This window comes from Lolium perenne, chromosome 4 (genome assembly GCF_019359855.2).
Source record: "Lolium perenne isolate Kyuss_39 chromosome 4, Kyuss_2.0, whole genome shotgun sequence".
Taxonomy (NCBI): domain Eukaryota; kingdom Viridiplantae; phylum Streptophyta; class Magnoliopsida; order Poales; family Poaceae; genus Lolium; species Lolium perenne.
In genome coordinates this window covers 244,722,317-244,748,469 of record NC_067247.2, presented here as the reverse complement: position 1 = coordinate 244,748,469, position 26,153 = coordinate 244,722,317, and the positions used below count along the sequence as shown (strand labels likewise).

The following is a 26,153-nucleotide window of genomic DNA, read 5'->3' as shown; positions in this document are numbered from 1 at the left end:
TGTATTTCACTATCTCTTCGCCGAACTAGTGCACCTATACATCTGACAAGTGTATTAGGTGTGTTGGGGACACAAGAGACTTCTTGTATCTTAATTGCAGGGTTGCTTGAGAGGGATATCTTTGACCTCTACCTCCCCGAGTTTGATAAACCTTGGGTGATTCACTTAAGGGAAACTTGCTGCTGTTCTACAAACCTCTGCTCTTGTAGGCCCAACACTGTCTACAGGAATAGAAGCGTGCGTAGACATCAGGAGTTCATTAGTAATTAGATTAAAACATGAACTAATTATCATGAACATAGTCTAAATAGTATTTTCAATTAATTTTGTAGTATTGGCATCCGTTTTCTACCATGCGCTAGTCTTGTAATTGAGATAGAAATACTGTTAAGTCTAACAAGAAACTTTACGGACTGATACCGTATTGTTAAAGAATCAAGAAATGATTAAGTCCTATTGTAGTAAACCTCACATTGTTGATTCAAAGAGCTATGGTTTCAATTAGTACCTAAAGTCATCTTGTCTCCGTGAAACTTGAAGTTCAAATATGTTTGAAAAGTAAGGAGCTGAAAATTTTGTTTTCAGAAATAAGCAAGGTATGAGATATATGTGATATCTAAGACCTTATTGCAAGGTGATAGAATATAATTTTGTGAGACTACATAAACTCATAAGTTTTATGGGAATGTACGAAGGTTGAAGACGCCAGGCGTCCCAATCCTCCAACTAAGTTGGGCACTAACGATATTCGCATATCCATAATTTGATCGTCCTTAGTATGCACCGTTGCTAAGACTCGTCATTTCGAAGCATCTCGTGATGATCGGGTGTTATAGATTCTACGTGTGCATACAACGGGTGCAAGCCAGATTTGCACAAGCGAATACTAAGGTGAAACTTTACGAGCCTAGCATGTACAGACATGGTCTCGGAAAGTCGTCATGATTTAATGGATAAAATTATGAATGAGATTGTTCATCATATTATATAGTTACTGTTATCACCAGAATTTGACCAAGTCAGAGGTGGGCCACGATCAAGATGGGCTTGAAGATTATATACGGAAGAAATATGTGATTCGGCCTTATATGCAAAGTTGGGCTAGTTTGCCCTTGTATCTGTAGTATAGTAGATCGCATCTTAGATTAGAAGTTAGAATTCATCTCGTGCACGGTTGGGATTGTTCCCACGTTAGAAAGTCCCCTGGACTATAAATATGTATCTAGGGTTTATGAAATAAACAACAACCAACGTTCAACCAACAAATCAATCTCGGCGCATCGCCAACTCCTTCGTCTCGAGGGTTTCTACCGGTAAGCAACATGCTGCCTAGATCGCATCTTGCGATCTAGGCAGCACAAGCTCCACGTTGTTCATGCGTTGCTCGTACTGAAGCCTTGTTGATGGCGAGCAACGTAGTTATCATAGATGTGTTAGGGTTAGCATAGTTCTTCGCGTAACATGCTATCGTAGTGCAACCCTTGCATGTCTAGCCGCCCTCACACCTATCTTAGGTGTGGGGGCGGCACCCCGCTTGATCATTATTTAGTAGATCTGATCCGTTACGATTGCTCCTTGTTCTACAAGGATTAGTTTAATATCTGCAATAGTTAGGCCTTACAAAGGGGTGGAGGATCCAGCGGCACGTAGGGTGTCGTTCGCTAGCCCTAAACAGGATGTTCCGGGGATCAACCTCGTGTTGGTTTTTAGGCCTTGTTTAGGATCGGCTTACGATCACCGTGCGTGGCTGCGAGGCCCAACCGTGAGTAGGATGATCCGATTATGCGGTGAAAACCCTAAATCGTCGTAGATCTCATTAGCTTTATCTTGATCAAGCAGGACCACCATATATTCGTGCACCTCGTACGAATCATGGGTGGATCGGCTCCCTGAGCCGATTCACAGGATAACCTGAGAGCCGATCGAGGCTCGTATTTAATGTTTACGTGTATGCCATGCAGGAAACTAAGCGAGGCATCTCCATCACCTTCCTGACCAGGTATAGGTCAGGTGGCACGCCCTTGCAATCAGCATCGGACGTGTGACCAGAAGGCTTTGCGGGCCGTCGCTCGGAGGGACCTCGGCCAGCCGCAGCCCTAGGTTGTTCCCGGCTCTATGGTGTTGCCCGTCGCTGCCCGCCGGTGGGTTTCTGACGTCAACACATTCTGGCACGCCCGGTGGGACAAGCTTCTACATCAACCACATCGCCATCTACATCTGACATGGCGGACGGCACTCTTGTCACATACGAGCATCGGCCGCCAAAAGGGGGTTATGACGCGCCAAACGAAGGGAAGCCGGTGATGAGACATTGGCCGGCACGATGAGGTTTACACCTCTTTTGAGCAGTACCGTCGAAATAGAGGCCAATTCAGCAGCCGCCCCGTGTTATCCGGGCCATGCGTTTTCGCCGGCATTCAGCATCAATCTAGCGGGGGACGGAAGACTGGAGTATGGGTTTACATCGGTTTGCAAGGGCAGGGAAATCAGGATTGGTCCATGACTGCAAAGCCGATGTTCCGGCATAATCCTATCAACAAACCGCAGAGCCGATATCCGCAGTTACCTGGCAGATTCGGCTCGAGGGGGCACATGAGCAGACAGACACATAGGGGCAATGAAATATTAGGAGCCGGTGGAAAACCGGCCAGTAAAAAAAAATGTAGCAAGTACACCCATAATTCACTCGAGTTCAGCAAAACATTTGTCCCTACTGGAGAAATACGTCAAGGGCATGAAGGGCGTCAACACGGATGCGATCTACCTCAGCGATCTCAGCTTCGTCGTCCTCGTCTTTACCTGTCACCAGCTGACTGCTCAGGGTACGAATTTCAGCCAGATCGGTCTTCAGATCGGCTGTGAGGCCTTTTGCTTCATCTTGAGAACGGGCAATAAGGGATTCCTTGTCTTGAATGAGCTGCTTGGTCACCCTTACCCTCTCTTCAAGGCTCTCCAGCTCCTTGCGCAAGGTCTCGAGCTCGGCGCGACTGGCAGAGGTATCCGTCTTGGCGTCTAGAGCAGCCTTCTTCTCGTTGAGCCGTCGACACTTCTCGGCAATATCGGCTCTCAATGAAAGCTGGGTGTGGCGAAGAGTAATCCTTCGTCGAGCCGATTGCACCCTTGACTTAAAGACCGACAGGGAAACAGCGGGCCAGAGCTTCACCTGCAGTGTCATGGGGAGATAGGGCTGGATATCCTCGAGGATACCTTTGACTTCCTCGGAATTTTCGATCAGGGTCTCAGTTGAGGAAGAAAGCAAGTCTTTGAGACGCTGGAGTGGACCATGGACCGTACTAGGACTCGGTTCTCCACTTGCCTTGGAAGAAGTGGGTTCGATGGATTCTGGATCGAACGTCAGCAAGCTCGAGAGATCACAACCCTGATAGGGCAAACAAAGTAAGTTAGCATGCAGTGAAGAAATTGATGGAGCCAAGGCGGAGGGGCATACCTCTCCCAATGTAGGAGGAACAGCCGATGTCGTGACGATCGGCTTTTCTGTGGACTTGGATAGGTCAGCTACTTGGGCAGCCGCGATCGTCGAGGTGGCTAGGTCCAGGGTGGCGGACGGCATCAGCACCTCCTCAACGTCTCCGCTAGAAGTTTCTTCGGCCTGCAAGAGGAAATGATTAGCCGATCCAAATGACGACGGGAAAGCGTGAAGTATGACCAGGGAGATAATTACGTTTGACTCCTCCTGGCTTGATGGAGAGGCGCGTGGGTTCTTACGAGCCCTTTTGACGCAGCGGCGCTTCGTGCGTGACCCCGATCTGGTCGAGGCTTGAGGAGCAGGAGGTTCAGTGATCGACCTTTTCTTAGAAGCCGGCGCTGGTGAAGCCGTCTGGCTCTGGGTGGTGGACCTCTCGGAATTGCCCGAGCTCGAGATCCCCTGACTGGATTCTTCGGCCCTGCTGGAGGTTTCTTCGGTGGAAGTCTGTAGAAAAGGAATACGAGCGTATTGTGATTTTTTTTGGAAGGTGGATAAATATGGACAGGGTCTGAGCCAACTTACACGTGGGCTTTCTTGGGCAGGAGCCTTACGCTTCAGGGTTTTCCTGGCAGCCACCTTCCTCACTGCCGTCCTCGCCTGAGTCGAGGCTCGGGGGGCAACTGGCCCCGAAGATGCTTTACTCTTGGGAGCCGATTTCGGTGAAATCGGCTGACTCTGCATTATGACTTTCTTCAGGGGTGGCGAGCTCTGGCAGAAGAGAACCACTGGTGCCGGAGGAAGGAATACGAAAGGGGAACCGTCGGCTTGTGTGGGAGCCAGACCATCTTGTTGCTGCCAGGAGAAAGAGTCAGGTCACAGACGATCACCATAATGCGGTTACAAGAAATGCTTAAGTGATGGTACCTGGTCTGCAGGGATGTCATACTCGGCGTCAAGCTCTCTCAGCAGTGGTCCTAGAGCCCTCCTGAAGACGTGGGTCTTCCACATAGACCACCAAGTTTCAAAACCATCGGTAGTGAAGGAGAAACAGAGGTCGTGGGGAATTGGGATGGCCAAAGCATCAAAGAAGGTATAACACCTTTGGGCAGTAAGGATGTCAGGCAGTTCAGCTCTACTTGCTGTCAGGTGGTGTAAGAAGAAGTGTGGAGGCACCTGTCCGAGACCAAGCTGTCGGGCTGCCACTACCGGTTGATAACACTCATAACCGGGCTTGATGATCCGGTTCGAGGTACTCATGCCAATAGGGAGGAAGCAAGGACGAATCATGAGGGAGTACAAATGCTGTGTGCTGGCGTCACCGGCAAAGTCATCCAATCGGAAAGAGACTGGGTTTTCAAAATTTGCCGATTCAGTATAAGGATGGAACAGGGGGTTGTCCAAACCTTGGAAGAAAATCTTAAACCACCCTGCTGCTTCCTTGGGGATCAGCCTGCTGCCTGGGAGACCATACAGGGCTTGGCCGTAGCTGGTGCATCGAATTTCCTTTCCATTTACATCCGGAAAGGTGCAGGTGGTCAGCGATGGGAAGTCTGGGATTTGGTTTTGGAAGTATAGTTGGGCCCACAACTGAATGAACCACCAGGGGCCGCCAGTTTTAACTGTCTTTCGAGAGAACAGTTTGACAGACATCAGTTGAAGGGATCGATAGATCTCTCCAAGAAACAGTTTGCCTAGGCCGAGTTGGGTGCCTTTAGCAAGTTCATAGGCCAGGGAGAGGTAATTCTTGGTAGGAGCAAGTGATGGGCCACAGAATATGAAGTGCTCCAGCCAGAAATTCAGGAAGGCTGTGTGCTCCCTCTCTGTCACGGGGCCTTTGGTTTTCATATAACGATTGAGATAGGCGCCCCAGCTGGTACACTCTTTTTTAGAGGAAAGAGTGAAAGGGACTTTTGGCAGTATGAATGCAGAAGGGCTGGGGGATGCAATGTCTAGGCCTGTGATCATGGCCACATCCAGCAGGGTCGGTGTCATAGGGCCATGACCAAACATGAAGCGATTCGAGCTGCATCAGACCAGAAGTAGCCGATGGTTTTCAGGGATGTTCTCATTCTTCTCAAGAGGAGATAATGATAATGACAGTGGCATCGGCTATCCCTATGGTTTCCCAAGTGGCATAGTGGGTTTTTGATACTCTATTGTACCATGCCACCCAACCCTCGGGAGGATTAGGCCAGGCTCGTGCAAGGCCGGCCCAGGAAGTCAGATCTAGGTTCTGGCTCACGAAGGGGATTCTGTTAGCTTCGCACGAAATTAACAGGGCAGGACTCTCAGAAGAACGAGGACCGAGGCACATCGAATTTGCGAGAGAAGGATGTGGCAGAAGAATGTCTGAAACCTAAATTAGTAGCGGAGCGAGACATTAATTCAGGTGTTTGCCATTAATCCCATGTCAAGTCGAACGGCGAGAGGAGGTTGAGGATTACCTTCAGTCCGGAAGCCGTGGTATCGGTATTGGATGATTCCGCCATGGGATGCGTTGAAGGAGCTGGGGGCGGCGCGGTCGAGATCTGTGTAGGTGGTTGTGGGTTGGAACTGCTCAGGCGGCGATTTGGGGATCTGAGTTTGCCTTTTCAGATGGAGGTCGCAGGTTACCGTTTGGAAGGGCGGCTAGGTCGACTTTACTCGTGTTTTTATGATAGAGACCGATGCGATGCCATCGGCTCTTTTTGGAGATTTTGTGACTTTAACTATCGGCAAAACAATTGACTGGAAATACTTCTTCATTAACAAAGGAGGGTTTTTTACAATGAAGAGCCGATTGCTCAAAGAGGAACAAAAGAAGAGCCGATTGCTCGCATACTACTGATGCTATGTCACTAATCCTCGCTGCCCTCGTCGTCGGCATCGTAGCTGTCACCGGCGCTGCTTCCGGAGAACTCCTTGTCACTGCTGCTCCAGCCTTCGACCGGAGCTTCTTCCTCTGCGTCGTCATCGTCATCTTCACTATCTGCCCAAACACGGAGGCGCTTCGCCGGCGGGTATCCAGTGGAGGAGGAGGAATCATCTTCCTCCTCTTCTTCCTCCGCATCCTCGTCTTCCTCTTCCTTATCATAGGAAGTGGGTTTCCTCCATGAGGAGAGGTCATCCTCGTTTTCGCTTTCCAGTTCCCCTTCAACGAGGAGGTGGAGGTCGCCCTCCTCATCGGTCAGGGGCATGTCGCCATCTGACATGAGATCGAAGTCCCACTCGGGCTCCGACATTGGCTCGCTTGGGGAAGAAGATTGGAAAGAAAGGCCGGAGGAGACGGAGGGAGAAGAAGACATTGCTACAGGGAAAGAGGGTTTTTTAGTGCCGATAGCTAGAACAGAGGAAGGGAATGAAGGAGGCTAGTCAATCGGCACAGTTTAATAAGGAGGAGCCTAATGGGGGATTTAAAGCCATTGCGGTTTCCAAGGAAATGGTGCTAAAGTTATCAAGTTTTGCAAGAAGTTGAGGAGACAAGACATCATGATAAAGGATACTGCAACAGTTCTGCCATGACATGACCCGACGAAGAAAAAACGGAGTGATTTTGGAATTGATAATTCCAAAACCAGGGGGGCATGTGTTATCACCAGAATTTGACCAAGTCAGAGGTGGGCCACGATCAAGATGGGCTTGAAGATTATATACGGAAGAAATATGTGATTTGGCCTTATATGCAAAGTTGGGCTAGTTTGCCCTTGTATCTGTAGTATAGTAGATCGCATCTTAGATTAGAAGTTAGAATTCGTCTCGTGCACGGTTGGGATTGTTCCCACGTTAGAAAGTCCCCTGGACTATAAATATGTATCTAGGGTTTATGAAATAAACAACAACCAACGTTCAACCAACAAATCAATCTCGGCGCATCGCCAACTCCTTCGTCTCGAGGGTTTCTACCGGTAAGCAACATGCTGCCTAGATCGCATCTTGCGATCTAGGCAGCACAAGCTCCACGTTGTTCATGCGTTGCTCGTACTGAAGCCTTGTTGATGGCGAGCAACGTAGTTATCATAGATGTGTTAGGGTTAGCATAGTTCTTCGCGTAACATGCTATCGTAGTGCAACCCTTGCATGTCTAGCCGCCCTCACACCTATCTTAGGTGTGGGGGCGGCACCCCGCTTGATCATTATTTAGTAGATCTGATCCGTTACGATTGCTCCTTGTTCTACAAGGATTAGTTTAATATCTGCAATAATTAGGCCTTACAAAGGGGTGGAGGATCCAGCGGCACGTAGGGTATCGTTCGCTAGCCCTAAACAGGATGTTCCGGGGATCAACCTCGTGTTGGTTTTTAGGCCTTGTTTAGGATCGGCTTACGATCACCGTGCGTGGCCGCGAGGCCCAACCGTGAGTAGGATGATCCGATTATGCGATGAAAACCCTAAATCGTCGTAGATCTCATTAGCTTTATCTTGATCAAGCAGGACCACCATATATTCGTGCACCTCGTACGAATCATGGGTGGATCGGCTCCCTGAGCCGATTCACAGGATAACCTGAGAGCCGATCGAGGCTCGTATTTAATGTTTACGTGTATGCCATGCAGGAAACTAAGCGAGGCATCTCCATCACCTTCCTGACCAGGTATAGGTCAGGTGGCACGCCCTTGCAATCAGCATCGGACGTGTGACCAGAAGGCTTTGCGGGCCGTCGCTCGGAGGGACCTCGGCCAGCCGCAGCCCTAGGTTGTTCCCAGCTCTACGGTGTTGCCCGTCGCTGCCCGCCGGTGGGTTTCTGACGTCAACAGTTACTAATAGTGAAATCTAGAACACTTGTCATATGATGATCAACTTCAAAGTAAGAACCTCAAGGTTATTGGTATTTGACCAACAAACCTAGAAGTTATTGATGTTGAAGTGTTTTTCTGAATAATGAGGAAAGCTAAAAGAGAAACTGCAAAAGATTATTGGCAGAAAGAAAGAAAAGACTAGAAAGTCTAGCTCAAGTGTATATAAATGATATACATGTTATGTATGTATTCCTTGTTTGGTCACATAATGAAATTCTTGGGTATTTATACCAGATTGGTTGGTATGAGATGTCATACAATACAACGCAATACAAGAATATGATGGCCTAAGTGAATGATAAGGAATATGGTAATAATGCACGTCTAGAACATAATAAAGTGTTATTATGTTTGTCGTTGGCATTCTACCTAGCCCTTAGAATTTATAATAAAGAACTTAGTAATTGTTATTTTGCTCTGGTCAAATGAAAACAAATGAGTTGTTCAAATTATGACATTACTCCATGTATGATGGATAAGTTATTATAAATCTTAATGGTGAAACACACATACATAACACTGACACTAAAATTCCATAAGGCAAATGATTTGAATTCCACTTATCTGTGGAACCGCCATTTAGGTCATGTTAGAAAGGAATGCATGAAGGAACTCCATGCAAATTGATTTTTGGAGTCATTTGATTTTTGAATCGTTTGGCGCTTGCAAATCTTTTCTAAAGAGAATGACTGAAATACCGTTCATAGGCCAAGAGTTGAACGGGCAACTAACTTAGTGGAAACATACATAATGATGTATGTGGTTCACTGGGCATAGTTGTGTGCGAGAGATTCTTCTACTTCATGAAAACTTCCAACAATGAATTGAGTATATATATGTGGATATATTCGATAAGGAAGAAGTTTGAAACATTTGAATGGATTCAAATAAATTTCAGCATGAAGTGGAAATCATCGTAATAGAAAAGTCAAATATCTATGATTGGATCATGGTGGAAATAGTTGAATTACGAGTTTTAGCGAACATCTAAGAGAGTTGTGAAATTGTTCTACAACTCACGTTTCTTGGAGTATCATAGTGATGATGAAGTATCCAAGAGATGTATCCACTACCGCTTTTACACTATATAGAGCATCATCATGATCCGTTGAAATGACACCATACAAGTTATGGCATGGGTATGAACCCTAATAGTCCTTTCTTAAAATTTGGTATGCATAGCATAAGTAAATAAGTTTACAACCAAAATCGGATGAATGTCTTTGTTGGTTATCCCAGAGATTTGATTGGGAATTCTTCCCACTATGGAGACAAAGAAAAAAGTGTTTTTCGATGTTTCTTACTTATTTCCAAGAAATTGTTTCTAGCGAAGTATTTGAGTGGGAGGACAATAGAACTTGATAAGGTTTATGAACCTGAGCATAATGATCAGAGTAGCGCAGCACTGGAAATGGTTCCGGAAGCGGCCACGAAGATCATAGCTCCCATGTCTACAAAATGTTATAGTCATGGAGATCAAAGTATCTATTGAACCTTGTAGATATGGTTTACTTTGTGATCAAATAAATTATTTGTGGACAAAGGATTGGTTATGAACAATGATAAACCAACTACATACAAAGAAGTTATGATGGGCCCTGACTCCGTTAAAATGGCTATGTGCCATGAAATCCAAGATAGATGAATACTTTTTGAAAGTAAATGGATCTATAAAATTGATGGACTTAGATGAAATATCCTTGAAGAAGCTCGACTTGTCAAAAATTTGTTTACGAAAAAGTTCAAAGAGTTGACTAAGATAAGATTAGATCTTCCGTAGCAATGCTTATAATCTATGTGGATTATTCTAGTAATCACTACATATTTCTTTTACGAGATATGCTAGTAGGATGGAAAAATACATTACTTATCAGAAGTGTGTATTAAAGGGGTATACAAGATACAACCAAGAGTTTTGCTGGTCCGTGGAATACTAGATAGGTATACAAACTTCAATTGGATGAAGTGAGTATCACGGAGTTGGAATCTTCACCGAATGAAACAGTCAAAGAGTTTTTGATTTCATCAGAAATGATGAAGATGCTTGCATTTGCAAGAAATTAAGTGGGAGCGCTGAGACATATTTATAATACTTATGTAGATGACATATAGTTGGTTATAAATGATGTAATTATATACTTGATTAAAAAGGTTTCATTGAGAAATTAACTTCAATGAAAGGATATGGACTAAAACAAATTTAGTGTAAAGATCGATGAAGATAGATTGAAACACATAATAAGTTTAAGTCAAAGTACATAGAATGGATATTGAAGTAGTTCAATATAGAAATATTAAGAAAATATTCTTGTCATGTGAAGGTTTAACAAGACTTAAGTGTATCTGATACTCAATGAGTAAAAACACATGAGTGATTATAGATCACTAATAATATGTACACAATCAGATGTCTTGTGCTCTAAAAGTGTTATGAGCATGTACCAGAATGATTCATGTGATGATCATTGAAAAATAGTAAGAATATTCTTGAGTACTTAAGAAGAACCAAGGATATATATATAGTTTTGTATGGAGAAATGACAAACAAATCGCTGTAAGGTGTTGCACCGATATTGGTTTTGTCACATATAAAAATAAAATTTCAATCTCAAATTGGACTAAGTGTTGTTTAAAAGGTAGCACAATGAGCTAGAAGTTGTCTATGCTAGATTTAGATGAGTTCTAAATATTGTGACGGATTCTACAAATGAAGGCAGAGTATGTCATTGTTTTGACAATGACTGAGGATGTTAAGTCAAGAAGTTCTTTGAGAATTTGGTGTAGTTCTGACAGTGTCAGAACTTTGAAGCTATATTGTGTGTGGCAATATTAGTGACATATTTCAGACCGCGAAATTAAGGTTCCACCAGAAGACCAAACATATTTAATGCCGACTCATTTGGAAAATGAGTGATGCGTTGAGACGCAAATGAATTACAAAATACATACGTTTCTGAGCGTGTCAGATCCGTTGACTAAAACCTCTCCCATGAGCAAAACATGATAAAGCACCGGAAGGCCAAGGTGTTATATCTTTACAAATGTAAACTAGATTATTGACTCTAGTGCAAGTGGGGGACTGTTGGAGATATGCCCAAGAGGCAATAATAAAATGGTTATTATAATATATGTTGGTGATTATGATAATGTTTACATACCGTGCTATAATTGTATTACCCGAAACATTGATACATGTGTGTTAAGTGAACAACAAGGAGTCCCTAGTAAGCCTCTTGTATAACTAGCTTGTTGATTAATAGATGATCATAGTTTCATGATCATGAACATTGGATGTTATTAATAACAAGGTTATGTCATTATGTGAATGATGTAATGGACACACCCAATTAAAGCGTAGCATAAGATCACGTCATTAAGTCCATTTGCTATAAGCTTTCGATACATAGTTACCTAGTCCTTTCGACCATGAGATCATGTAAATCACTTATGCCGGAAGGGTACTTTGATTACGTCAAATGCCACTGCGTAAATGGGTGGTTATAAAGGTGGGATTAGGTATTCGGAAAGTATGAGTTGAGGCATATGGATCAACAGTGGGATTTGTCCATCCCGATGACGGATAGATATACTCTGGGCCCTCTCGGTGGAATGTCGTCTAATTAGCTTGCAAGCATATGAATGATTCATAAGAGACCACATACCACGGTACGAGTAAAGAGTACTTGTCGGAGACGAGGTTGAACGAGGTATAGAGATACCGATGATCAAACCTCGGACAAGTAAAATATCGCGTGACAAAGGGAATCGGTATCATATGTAAATGGTTCATTCGATCACTAAGTCATCGTTGAATATGTGGGAGCCATTATGGATCTCCAGATCCCGCTATTGGTTATTGGTCGGAGAGAAGTCTCAACCATATCTGCATAGTTCGCGAACCTTAGGGTGACACACTTAAGGTTTGATGTCGTTTAAGTAGATATGGAATATGGAATGGAGTTCGAAGTTTTTTCGGAGTCTCGGATGGGATCCAGGACACCACGAGGAGTTCCGGAATGGTTCGGAGAATAAGATTCATATATAGGAAGTCATTTTACAAGTTTGAAAATGATCCGGTGCATTTATGGAAGGTTCTAGAAGGTTCTAGAAAAGTCCAGAAGAAATCACTATGGAAGGTGGAGTCCCGGAGGGACTCCACTAGCATGGCCGGCCAACCCTAAGGGGGGGGAGTCCCAGGTGGACTCCACCTAAGGTGGCCGGCCACCCCCCTTCAAGGAAAGGTGGGAGTCCCACCTTGAGTAGGACTTCCCCCTTGAGTAGGTTTCCCACCAAAGGCAAGTTTTTGGTGTTGGGGTTGATGCAGCCCGACCTTCGGTCTTATCCGCATCATGGTCATCATCAAGAACTACGCTCAAGTCCGACGTCACGGAAGCATGGAAGAGGAGACGGAAGAAGGAGACGCGTCTAGGAAGGCCGGCACTACCGCCACGGAGTGGCCGACACTGCCACCCTGCTCGACGCCGGAGGAAGACGGCACCGTCGCCATGCCTACGCCGACACCGCCGTCCCCACTATGAAGCTCATAATATAAACCATCCCACTATGCTCTTTGTATGCCTAAACTACCCCTCCTTAGTGGCTCCCTATATATAGGCTCCCACCTCCCCCTTCATGAGGTTAAGAGTAGATGAACTAGAATTTGGCTCATGCCTCCACCATCCCTTTGGTTAGGGAAACCCCCTCCTTAGATTATCATATCTATTGTATCAAGGCACTCCTTATATGATTAGTCTCTCACACTTGTGATTCTACCACCGGTCTCTCACTCGTGTGATTCCACCGATCGTATACCGATCTTCCTCTCGAGGATTCTACCGCGTGTCTCTCCCTTGAGAGATTCTATCGGGATAGTGGTTCGGGCTATTGGGAGTAAACCGGAATTGTATCGGGTTGGTGTGTGTTTGCGTGTGTTCATTGTGTTCATCGCCGTGTTCTTCGTGTTCTTCCTCTCCCCCGCCTTTCCCTCGGTCAATTCGTGAGATCGGGCAACCCACGTCGCCTTAGGCCGCATCATATGGTATCAGAGCAAAGGTTGCCACGAATTTGACCCTCGAATCTCTCCAATTTCGCCCAAATTTTTTTTCCCAAAAATTGCCCCAAAAAATAGCTCGAAATTTGATCTGCGAATTTGTTGCGTTTTTTGTGGTTTTGATCCATGGATTTGATGTTGTTGGTGCTGATCTACTAATTCCTATCATTTTCCCCTTCCATTTCGTCCAATTTCGCACAGATCTGAGACATTTTCGTGGCCAGTTTCTTGTGTTCTTCGTGCAGTTTACCCCGTAGGCCTCGTTCGGTTCTATGGGGACCAACCCCTGCGCGGAACTAACACGCCCGGGTTTTGGGTGATCCCCGATCCATCACCCCAATTCCCTCTGTTCCCTTTCCACATAATCCCTGCTTTTATGTCTCATTCGGTTAAACCCAGTACATCCTCGTATTCCAACGCCGAGCTCGGACGGAGGCGCCGCTCGGCTAGTCTCTCTGCCGCCGGTTGGAGAGGGAGGAGGGAGGAGGGAGGGAGAATCGAGTGTATTTGATCTGCTTGGCTGGTTGCGCCGCCCCTGTCCATCCGCCCATGCCGCCGCGCCGCCGCTGTCCATCCGCCCTGCCACCGCGGTCCATCCGTCCTGCCGTCGCGCCGCCGCTGTCCATCCGCCCTGCCGCCGCCGCGGTCCATCCGCCCTCGCGTCGCGCCGCCGCTATCCATCCGCCCCTGCCGCCGCGCCGCCGCCGGCCCGTCCAGATCGCGAGAGATGGATAGGTTGGGGCGAGAGAGTCTCGTACCGATTCGGGGATCTGATCCACGGGATGCGAGTCGTTTATTTTCTTCCCTGCGAAATGGAGGGGATTGGGGGAAAACTGGGTGCGGTCGAATTCCGGGAGGGTTTAACCGAACACGTCATAAGAGAGCGCCGGGATTAAACACACGCGGGTCTGATCCGGCTAAACCACGGGAATTTCGACGCGACCCCCCCCGGGTTGGGACGAAACGAACGAGGCCGTATTCATCTTCTTCCCGAGCAGCTCCCAGACACGCGCCTCCACCTCGCGCAGAAATCCACCGGGCCCCACCTCGTTCCCCGCTGCTGCGCCGCCAGCGCGCCCGCAACCGCCAACACCCCACCTCCACGCGCAGTCCACCCAGGAACCCGGCCGCCTCCCGCAGCAGCCCACCACACCAAGGCCCGCTCGCCCGAGCTTCCTCAGCGCCCAGGCCACGGCCAACTCCTACTCACCGCCGCAGCACGCCTGAAATCCCCCAGCCAAGCCGCCGCCCAGCTCACCTGCAGGCACGCCCTCCCGCGCCTCCACTTCCGCTCGCGCTGCAACCGCCAAGGCCGGCCACTCGAGCCGCCAGTCCACCCGCCCGCGCGTTTCGCCTCCAGGCCGGCCACCAGGCCCCGCGCCCCACTCCATCCCCAAGCAGCGCCGCTCCTCCCTGCAAGCAGCTCGCCTCCACGCGCGCCGTGCACCCACCCGCCATCGGGACTCCCCACGCTCGCATCGCGCGCGCCATAGCGAGCCAACCTCCAGCTTCCGCTCTGCCTGGTCAACGCCCTGCCTCCACTCGACCACCAGGCCCGCGCCCATCCATCGCTGCTCTCCCCAGCTGCATCTCCGCTGATTCCACGCAGCAATAGCAGCATCAAATCCATCCCAGGCCGCGCGCCGTACGCCATCATTCTCTCACTTCGCGCAAAATCCGGTTGAAACCGGATCCAAACCGGGCGGCAATCGGGAATATTTACTCGGACCGGGCGCCAACCGGGCGGCAACCGGATGGTCCGGCCCCAGACCCGTCAAACCGGCCCCCTGACCGGATTTCGCGATTTTGACCCAAATTTCGGCCAATTTTGACTCCACTTTTTGCCCCAAATTTTGACAACTTTCCGGAGCCCGTTTAACTCCAAATTTTAACAGCATCCCCCAAATACTCCACAAAGCTCATCTCTAATTTTTGACGATTTTTGGAGCCCAACTTTTGACCGCTCGTTTTGACCAAACTTTTCGGGCATTGACTTAATTTGCTCGGTTTCCGATTTGGAGTGCAGTTGTCTATTCCGCTTCCGCGCCTACATCAACACCGCGACGACATCGTTGGCACCCCGGATTCCGGCGCAACTTCGCCACCATCATCGACACCACCACTTCGCCATCGCAAGTTCGTGTGCTTGACACCGCCTAACCTTTTCACTAGGTATAACTTGCACCTCTTACCCCTTGTAGCCCCGTTTCTTTCTTTGTGTACCTATCCCATTGAGAGTGTCTTTCCGAGCGTTGCGAAGCATTGCACAAGTGTCACGACCGTGAGAGGGTGTGTGTGCGTTGTGTTGAGCGAAGCTCCAAAGCAAGCTCGGTGAGAAAGATACACAAAAGAAGAAAAAGCGTGACATATACATAGAAAAAATAAAGCTTCTAAGCATAGAAAAAAAAAGTGAAAAAAAGAGAAAAGAAAAGAAATAGAAAAAGAGTGTGCGTCCACCGATACAAAGGAGTGCAAAGCTTGTGAGCACTAAGCGAGATAAGAGAAGAGTGGCCCTTGTGCAAATCTTGTTGCTTCTTTCTTGTGCAACCAAGCTACGGTCTCTCTTGTGTTGGCGTGACACCGAGCATATAGTCTTCGTTAGGACCATCTTTGTCACTTGCTCATTTCCTTGGTCGCGCTAACCCCATTGTTCTCCGTTGTGTGTGTTTCCGTGTTTCCTTGACATAGATCACCACTATTGACATTTGACTTTGGATCTTACCCACATTTGACAATAGACTTTTCCGTTGGTCTTTTTCGTTTGCTATCCACCCCTTACCCACCACATATAGAGTTTCTTAGCCTTTTGCGTGTGCTTTGAGTGTGTGTGTGAGTAACCCCGATACATTTCGACTTTGCTCTTGACTTGAACCATTTTTCCGATACTTTCTTGAAAGGTGGGATACTTGTGTAGTTTTCCTTCCACCATACATATACACCTATCCTAGTGAGATATACATGATGACCCCACAAGAGCAAGCCGAGATGAGAGCATACTTCGCCGAGCTAGATGCACGAGAAGCCCAAATGACACCCAAAGAAAAAGCCGAGTGCAACACATACTTCAAACACCTTGAGAGCAAGAGTGATACACCCCATGAGTCGAGTGAGGATGTTCCAATTTCTAACAACTTAACCTCTACTCCGCTTGTGTTGTCTCCCTCTTTGCTAGGTTGCTCGGACATCGACGACGCCATTGCCATGGAGATGAGGGACTCCACTATATGTGAGATGAGCGACTCCACTATATGTGAGATGAGTGACTCCACTATATGTGAGCTTGATGAGTGCCTCCACTTCGAGAGCATGAGTGATACACCAAGTGAGATGAGAGTGGTAGTTGATAGGTCATGTGAGGCCATTTTGCATTCTAACAACTTACCCTCTACCTCTAGTGTGTTTCCTTGTGTCTCATTAGATCCCATGGATGACGAGACGCCGATCATGGAGAAGATGTACATGGTGCATGAAGATGATGCTATCACACCATGCTTGATTGAAGATGAACATGGAGGCCACATGGAGCCTACCACTTCCACAACACCTACCTCAAATGAGTTGGACTACAAAGGTACCAACATAGGTGTTGATGATGCCATGATCCCACTAGTGGACATGATGATTTGTGAGTGCTTGCATGAGTTGGATGATCCTATTGCCATGTCATATGCTTCTTTCACTTTCCCTTGTGATACTTGTGATACCACCATTGTTGATCATGTGGAAGTAGTTGCTTATGATAATATGCCCATGCCATGCTATGAGTGTTTCGATTTCTATCCTATTGCTTGCAATGAAAATAATGATGCTAATTCTTGTGTTGTGACAACCTTGATGAACAATTGCTCTTTCCCTAGGTTTGTCGACAACCATGATACAATGTTGAACATGTTTTGTGCTAGATGCTTGCAATACTCTCCCATTAATGCAACCAAAATGTTGAACAATTGTTCTTTCCAATGCTTGGTTTGCAATGATGTTAATATGCTTGTAAATGAGATTGCCCCCATAGCTCTCTCAAATTTTGGAGACTTTGCATATATCCATGTTGAGCATGTTCCCATGTTTACTCCGCATATTCACCATATCTATTATGATGCTTTGCTTAACGCTAATGGTGATGTGCAAAAAAGATGGACCATCATGATGGATGATGTGTTCATATACCATGCACACACGTTCTTTGCTTTGCCTATTGTGTGTGTAGGTAAAAGAATGCCAATGTCAACCTCGATTGAGCAAGAGTTGACAAAAAGAGCTCTAGAGAGCATAATACACGTAAGTTCAAGATCGAACCCGGCTCTAATACCTTGCCCATGCTTTGCATTGAACATGCCGAACAATTTCTCTTTCTTATGGTTCTTTTGCAAGCATGATGATGTGATTCTTACCGTTGGTGTTGCCTCAAACAAGTTGACCAATTGCTCTTTCTTTTGGTTTGTTGGCACGCACGGTTGTGCAAATTTCTACTTGGTGAACTTTTTGGATGATATGTTGTGTGTTGCACCAAATATGAGGACCAATTTCTCTTTCTAATGGTTTGTGTGCACACATGTTGATGATATTTTGGACACTATTCCGTATGTGTTTTTGCCAAACTCTCCTCTTATTGCTTCAAGGATGTTGAACAATTTCTCTTTCCGATGCCTTGAGTGCAATAATGCACATGAGTTGATACATGAGATGGACATCATAGTCGTCTCACAATTTGGAGTTTTTGTGTTTCCACATTTGGAAGATGTTCATATGAAGTTCTTACACATTGACCTTGCATATGCATTATTCTTGATATATTTGTGTTGTGCTAACGGTGTTGTGAACATAAATGGACATGTCGTTGATGATATGCTCCTCTATCACGCACACACATACTTTGCTTGGTCTTTGTTGTGTGAAGGTACACGCGACTTGTGGATGAGCGTTAATGAATGGGTTCAACCCCACACATCTACTACACAAGATCTCTCGATGAGAGCACACCGGCATCTTGCTAAGGTGACCTCCTTCTACTTGAGCTATCTTGCTAAATCCATTGAACTTTGGCTACGCTTTGATTGCTCCTTTGCTTTTCTGGTGCTATTGATAGGGCTCTTGACAAGTGAAGGGACATTCAAGCGTTGGTGTCATCTACCTCCTCTACACATTCATGAAGACTCATCGTCGAGGTTGACTCTTTTTCAAGTGGGGGAGATGATGCAGCCCGACCTTCGATCTTATCCGCATCATGGTCATCATCAAGAACTACGCTCAAGTCCGACGTCATGGAAGCATGGAAGAGGAGACGGAAGAAGGAGACGCGTCTAGGAAGGCCGGCACTACCGCCACGGAGTGGCCGACACTGCCACCCTGCTCGACGCCGGAGGAAGACGTCACTGTCGCCATGCCTACGCCGACACCGCCGTCCCCACTATGAAGCTCATAATATAAACCATCCCACTATGCTCTTTGTATGCCTAAACTACCCCTCCTTAGTGGCTCCCTATATATAGGCTCCCACCTCCCCCTTCATGAGGTTAAGAGTAGATGAACTAGAATTTGGCTCATGCCTCCACCATCCCTTTGGGATTAGGGAAACCCCCTCCTTAGATTATCATATCTATTGTATCAAGGCACTCCTTATATGATTAGTCTCTCACACTTGTGATTCTACCACCGGTCTCTCACTCGTGTGATTCCACCGATCGTATACCGATCTTCCTCTCGGGGATTCTACCGCGTGTCTCTCCCTTGAGAGATTCTATCGGGATAGTGGTTCGGGCTATCGGGAGTAAACCGGAATTGTATCGGGTTGGTGTGTGTTTGCGTGTGTTCATCGTGTTCATCGCCGTGTTCTTCGTGTTCTTCCTCTCCCCCGCCTTTCCCTCGGTCAATTCGTGAGATCGGGCAACCCACGTCGCCTTAGGCCACATCAGGGGTCTTATTCGAAGACTTGGACTACAACTCTTGGGGTCTTCCACCTATATAATGAGGAGCAAGGGGAGGGGGCTGGCCACCCCAAGGCACATCTTGGCCGTAGCCCCCAAGTAGCCGGCGCCCAAGACCCCCCTCTCCCCAAACCATAGCCTCTCCTCCACATACTACTCCCGCAACGCATAGGCGAAGCCCTGCCGGAGTTCCCCACCACCACCTCCACCACGCCGTCGTTCTGCCGAGATTCCGAGGAGGATCTACTACTTCCGCTGCCCGCTGGAACGGGGAGGAGGACGTCGTCTTCATCAACACCGTACGTGTGACCGAGTACGGAGGTGCTGCCCGATTGTGGCACCGTCAAGATCTTCTACGCGCTTTTGAAAACGGCAAGTGATCATCTTCTGCAACAACGAGATCTAATCTCGTAGGCTTTGGAAATCTTCAAGGGTTAGTCCCGTGATCCCCTCGTTGCTACCGTCTTCAAGATTAGATCTTGGGTTGTGTTTCGTTCTTGCGGTAGGAATTTTTTTGTTTTCTATGCTACGAATCCCTTCATAAACTTCATGCACACCACCTGATGTCTTTGCCAATGTTCTAGCACGGTAAAAAGAAAGCAATTGTACGTTTGCAATCAATGTTTCCTGAACTTGGAAAGCGATCAAAATTTTCCTCGGTTTAATATATTTCCTTGGTTTCCTCAATCAACAAATATAACGTCAATCAAGATGGGTATTTTCTTGTTTTGCCTAACAAATAGCACGTCAATCAAACCAAATATATCTTTCCTCATAACGTCGACACCTATGAACCCTTCACTTCCCACATGCGGTAGTGGTGCCACTATGTCGTTGTTCCAACTCTGCAACAACAGCCTGAACACGGTCTGTCTCCGGTGCATGTTCGATCTGTTCGGCGACACCAACAACGGCGAGATCAGGGTGGACAAGCAGGCGCGGGCGCTCGACTCGCTCGATCTCATCGCGGGCCACGCTGGCCTGACCACAATCGGTGGCATGTACGTCCCCCGAGACATGCCATGTCACTGGTTCAACGACTTAGAGTTTCTCCATCGCGACCTTGGCGACACGTTGTTTGGTGTGTTGGATGACATGCCTAAGGATGGTGAGGCGGCCTCTGGAGATGGTATGAGGAGGAGATGAGGGATGCATTCAAGGTGTTCGACATAGGTGTACGACGACTGGTTCATATCGGTCAGCGAGCTGCTGGAGGTGCTTAGGAAGCTGGGACTCCCCCAGGCTAGAAGCCATGCCACCATGGGCAAGAGATATGCGACATCGAACGCGACATCAATGGACGCGTCGACTTCGGCAAGTTCACAGTGCCATGAGAAGCGATATCCCTTCCTCTGTAAAAATGACGTGAAGAGTGCCATGGAAGGCCCATAGGCCCGTATGATGTAAGCATCGGAGCCTCACCTCTGCTTCCTTCTCCCATGTCAGATTTCAGATCTCGGTTGATTTTTTTTTCCAGGTTTCAGCAAGGCTATCTTGGCACCACGTGAACCATGTGATGTGTGCTGGACATGATGTTATCTTTCAGGTTGCACCTCAAAAATATGTCGCCAGTTTGTGTTTGCATATTTTGGTTAGGTCCGCACACAGGGATGCTCTATCTGTCTATCGTACCAGTTGGAAGAAAAGCTTTTTGAATAGCGGTAAGTTGTAGACTTGTAGTTTCTTTCGAGTTTCATATCTTTTCTAGAGCGTCGATTTACTATGCAATATGCATAAACAAGAATAAACTATGTTTGTTGTTGCATAGTGATCTGATTAGTTTATTCTTGCACCACACGATGATCTATATGGGCCCTCAATTTTGCCAGATCTACTTAAAATGTAGGTCTAGGAGCAAATTGGTTTTGTTCCTTTTTTGTGCTTACCAAAAAATACAACGCGATAATCTCGGGAGAAAGTATATTTTTATGAGCATTATCTTAAAAGTGTGGAAATTGAAAAGCGGGACGTGACATCATCAGGAGAAAGTATATGCAACGCGATAATGATTATAACACATGCATAATGGATATGTTGTAATTAAAAATGGTAGCAGTGTGTGAGGTCTAGGTTTGTTAGACTGTAGCAACGCACGGACATTTAACTAGTGTAGTATAACACGAGGCTAAATGAAGACAGGCTCTTACATTTCGCTTTTCCTTTCCAAAAAAAGACTCGGTTATTAGAATGTAGGCAACACAAATCCAGCAGACTCTGTTCCTCGGAAAAAGGACAGACCACAACCACATACTCACCAAAGAAACAATCAGCCACGACGGGAAAAAAAACTTCCTCATTGTTTTTTCCTAATCATAGCGAGTTCATCGTTTGATTCGTTTTTTCCCAACGCGTATATCAAACTGATGCCCATCGATCGTTATCGATTTGCGCTGCGGCATCGATCTGCTGTTTGTGCGCGGCAATGCCGTCCTCCCGCAGCTCGTCGGCGGAGGACGACGAAAACACGCCGCGCACGAAGCTCCTCGTCGGGGGTATCTCGGCTTTCTTGCTCCTCGCCATGATTGTCGGGACGACGGCGTTCGTCCTGTCGGAGAAGGTGGAGGATGAGGGGGACAAGGAGAAACGCGCCATGGCCTCCACGATGCGCACCGTGGACCTTTTCTGCACGCCGACGGACTACCAGGCCACGTGCAAGGAGACGCTGACCAAGACGCTGGAGCGTTCGTCCAATCCGGCCGACCACCCGCACGCCGCCGCCGCCGCGGCGATCACCGCGGTCGGGCATGAGCTGGTGAGCGCCTTCAACCGGTCGTCGCTGCTGGACGCAGTGCGCGAGAGCAACGACACGCTGGTCCAGGAGGCCCTGCGCGACTGCAAAATGCTCCTGGACGACTGCGCCGCGGACATTGAGCGTGCGCTCAACAGCGTCGCGTACCGCGGAGTGGACGGGCCGGCGCAGGACCTCCAGGCCTGGCTGAGCGCGGTGATCACGTTCCAGGGCTCCTGCGTCGACATGTTCCCAAAGGGCGACATCAAAGTCCAGATGAAGGAGACCATGGAGAGGGCGCGAGAGATCTCCAGCAACGCCATCGCCATCATTCAGCAGGGCGCTGCCCTCGCCGCCATGCTCGAGATCGACGCCGGCGCGAGCGTCAGCCTCCCGAACGAGGCGGAGGACGACGACGGCGACGACAATGACAATGACAAGGACAACGCCCAGCAACAGGAAAGCGACGGAGGCGAGCGCCGGCTCCAGGAAGAGTCCGCATCATCCGAGGTCCCCTCGTGGGTGCCCCACGAGGACCGTAAGCTTCTCGACGAGGCGGAAGAAGAACGCAATGGCGGGCTCACGCCCAACGTGACGGTGGCCAAGGATGGCACAGGCGACTTCAAGAACATCTCGGCCGCCTTGGACGCGATGCCGCGGAATTACAGCGGGAGGTACGTGATTTACATCAAGGAAGGTGTCTACGACGAGACGGTGAATGTGACCAATGGAATGTCCAACATCACCATGTACGGCGACGGCGCCAAGAAATCTATCATCACCGGGAGCAAGAACGTCGCCGACGGCGTAAGGATGTGGAGAACCGCCTCTTTAGGTGAACACACATCATTCCTAACAGCCCATCGATGCAATAAGTTTTTAGCTAAGCATCGCTCCATGCTTGCAGCGGTGGACGGCGATAGGTTCATGGCGGTGAAGCTGGGGATCCAGAACACGGCAGGGGACGAGAAGCAGCAGGCGCTGGCGCTGCGCGTCAAGGGCGACCGGGCCATCTTCTTCAACTGCCGGGTCGACGGCCACCAGGACACGCTCTTCGCGCAGGCCTACCGCCAGTACTACCGGAGCTGCATCATCTCCGGCACCGTCGACTTCGTCTTCGGCGACGCCGCGGCCGTCTTCCAGCGTTGCGTGATGCTCGTCAGGGACCCGCTCCCGGGGAAGCCCGGTGTGGTGACCGCGCACGGACGCCGCGATCGGCAGCAGACCACCGGCTTCGTCCTGCACCGAACCCGCATCGTGGCCGATGACAGCCTCGCCAGCAAGTCGGCGACGGTGAAGACCTTCCTCGGGCGGCCGTGGAAGGAGTACTCGAGGGTGATCGTGATAGAGTCCATCATCGACGGCTTCGTGCACCAGCAGGGCTACATGCCGTGGGAGGGCAAGAACAATCTGGGCACGGCCTTCTACGGCGAGTTCGGCAACGTCGGCAACGGCTCCAACATCACCGCGCGGGAGGAGATGAAGGGCTTCCACGTGCTCAACAAGGAAAAGGCAAAGCAGTTCACGGTGGAGCACTTTTTGAACGGCGGCGAGTGGATACCGGAGACTGGGACGCCGGTGAGGCTAGGGTTATTCACATGATACGTACGGATGGATCATGGATTAATTCTTGTTTGCGTGCGTAGACGGTGTGTACGAGCAGTCGAGTGTGTGAATGCATCGTCGGGTTCAATTGTAATGTATGTACAAAATATACAAATAGTGTCAATATACATGCCTAAAGAGGAGGAATGAAGGAAGTTGATTTGGAAAATTCCACTTTGACTCGTCGGTGTAGATGCACTTGTTGTTTTAAAAAATATTTTAAAAAATAATATCTAAGTGTACATCTTAACATTATATGTTTACACACTAAGTTTCGCAAAAAAAATATTTTTATGGGCTGTGTAAAAAATTATTTTCGGCGATCTAAGATATCTTTCACGAGACATGTTTTTACGTAGGCCATACAAAATGTCTTTTTTTCACAAATTTTTGTGTGTGAAACATAGAATGTTCAGATACACACCCGAGATTTCTTTTGCAGATTATTCTGACATTGTAAAATAAATTTAAAATGAATTTTTTAATACGCACATTTAGATATACGAGCCAAAAGGACATATCCGTTCCAATTTATAAAGACAATACACATGCAGTAGACACGATGGGAGAATATTTAAGCACTTCAGACCTTATTGATGGCGTTCTGATGCTACAAACGGTAGTTTTCACTTGGGTATGATAACACAGCCTTTTCTTTCTGCAATTTGTTTATTTAAATTCTTACACTCCAGGACTTCTGTGTTTCCTGAAGTTGCAGAATATTTATACTTCTATGTAAATTTCAACAGCATAATTAACTGTTCAACATTACCTTGTTGTTCTTCTGAGTTCTAATGCCTCCGAGAGGCTGGCAGGCATTCCAGATTTCGAACATGTAGAACAGAAATCTTGTTTGTCGGCGAGTAACAAAACACCTATTTTTTACAAGAAAATATAGGTGCATATATTGCAACGTTCCATTATTGGCCAATTTATTGTGAAGACTAAGCGCAAGAGAAAGACCACAGCTAATGAAATATGATTTGCTAGGCATATCTCATGTACTTGTAGGATGCAGGCGGAAGCACGAGAGCGACCAGATCCTCCATTTATCACTAAAAACTATGGTTAGTGATTCCAAATTTGGCATCTTATATTTTTAGCACAAGTTACTTATAAAATCAACTAATCTTATTCTACATGATGATTTTCTGAATGTGCTGGTGTAATGTTTGTTTACTATTTCCATAGGACATCGCACTAAAAATACAATATATTGCAACATCATTATGTGGTCTTGCTCTAATAGATGGTGTATGTTTGTGCTAACCCTACCTCCCATCAGGAACCAAGTTGTACCAGGAGGACCGGTAATTGCCCTTCTTTGTTAATTTTGCAGGTTTGAGGAATTGTTTCTACTTTCTAGCCAGAGTAAATACTTGTATAGGTAATGCTTTGCCTACCGCTGTAAATATGAAATATCCAGAGGTTGGTTGTTGTCTTGTTGTGCAGAGTTTGAAATTCAGTAGTCACTTGTGCTTAGTAGTAGCTTTTACTTGTGTGTGAGCCTGAAAAGAACGATCCAGTTATTACCCTTTTCGTTCTGTTTGTGTGGACATATGTTAATTTGAGTGGCAAGTGTACCAGTGTATACATTCGGAGTATTGTATAATTGATGCAAATTGGGGTGGCTAATCTGCTGTGAACTTGTTATCATAACTCTAGGAGTTGGATGTCCAGCCACTTTAAGTGAACCTTGCAGCTAAGCGTCTGCAACATGGGATCTAATTCAGCAGAGAACATGTCTGGATGCTGCTGGTCGCTGTTGATGTTATCATGTTGATTTCTTGACAACAAACGGAGTTCAACTTTTCAAGTAGGGTACTGTAATGATGCCTTATTCCAGTGGAGTGAAGAAGACATTTTCAGTTGCAGTGAGCCTGAGAGTGGAAAGAAGAAGCAAATTCACCACTGCTTTGTTTAGGACTGCAATCAAGCTTTTAAACTGAATGTGATTAAAATCCCTATTCTCAGTGAGAAAATTTGATAATAACCACTATAATTTGAGATAATTTCATAACGACTGGAATTTGCTATAGTATTTTGTAGCAGTGCAGGCATATGGGTTTTGCTATTTCTCAACAAGAAAAGATATGTATTGTAGCAGTGCAGGCATATGGAATTTGCTATAGTATTTTGTAGCAGTGCAGGCATATGGGTTTTCCTATTTCTGTATTGCCATCTCAAGAATACATTAGACCATTAGCTTCATGTATGTTCATGTTATCATATTTCTTGAGTTTGAGAAATCACTTGGCATGTCATTTTGAATATAATGTTTTATGATGCACTTCACGGTAGCATCTCATGGCTATTTTCTGCAACCAAATGACCCAATCTATTGTCTATGTACCGACACCTAATGCCAGTATAGCCAACCATTTGTATTTTTGTATACACTGGAAACTTCATATGGTTCTTCTGAACCATCTTTCACAAATCAATTCTATTGTTCTAATATTGTTGTATTTTTAATACTAAATGCTTATGCTAAAAAAATTGCATGACTACCTACGCCGAGGATTTATTTGTTTTCCATTTGTAAAAACATGTGTTACTCCTTATTTGATCGTTTACTCATGAAATTTCCCACTGCGTTTTGAATATACATTGTTTGGTCGTGTACTTATTTGAGTTCAAGGTC

At 46.8% G+C, this 26,153-nt stretch overlaps 2 protein-coding genes across 2 annotated transcripts; both read left to right on the top strand.

Moving 5' to 3' along the window:
* Positions 1 to 20,004: 20,004 nt before the first annotated feature.
* Positions 20,005 to 20,322, top strand: LOC139839318 (probable calcium-binding protein CML24). The gene has a single exon (XM_071829366.1). The coding sequence runs from the start codon at positions 20,005 to 20,007 to the stop codon at positions 20,320 to 20,322; it is 318 nt and encodes a 105-aa protein (XP_071685467.1).
* A 1,059-nt stretch (positions 20,323 to 21,381) lies between these two features.
* LOC127332415 (pectinesterase) lies at positions 21,382 to 23,678 on the top strand. The gene is made up of 2 exons (XM_051358716.2): positions 21,382 to 22,739; positions 22,812 to 23,678. Exons 1-2 carry the CDS (start codon positions 21,599 to 21,601, stop codon positions 23,504 to 23,506), a joined length of 1,836 nt encoding a protein of 611 aa, XP_051214676.1. The 5' UTR covers positions 21,382 to 21,598; the 3' UTR covers positions 23,507 to 23,678.
* The last annotated feature ends 2,475 nt before the right edge of the window (positions 23,679 to 26,153 follow it).

Coding starts and splice junctions, on each gene's coding strand:
- LOC127332415 (XM_051358716.2), top strand. CDS start 21,599: ATGCCGTCCTCCCGCAGCTCGTCGGCGGAGGACGACGAAAACACGCCG. Junction 22,740..22,811: donor GTGGAGAACCGCCTCTTTAG/GTGAACACACAT, acceptor CCATGCTTGCAG/CGGTGGACGGCGATAGGTTC.
- LOC139839318 (XM_071829366.1), top strand. CDS start 20,005: ATGTCGTTGTTCCAACTCTGCAACAACAGCCTGAACACGGTCTGTCTC.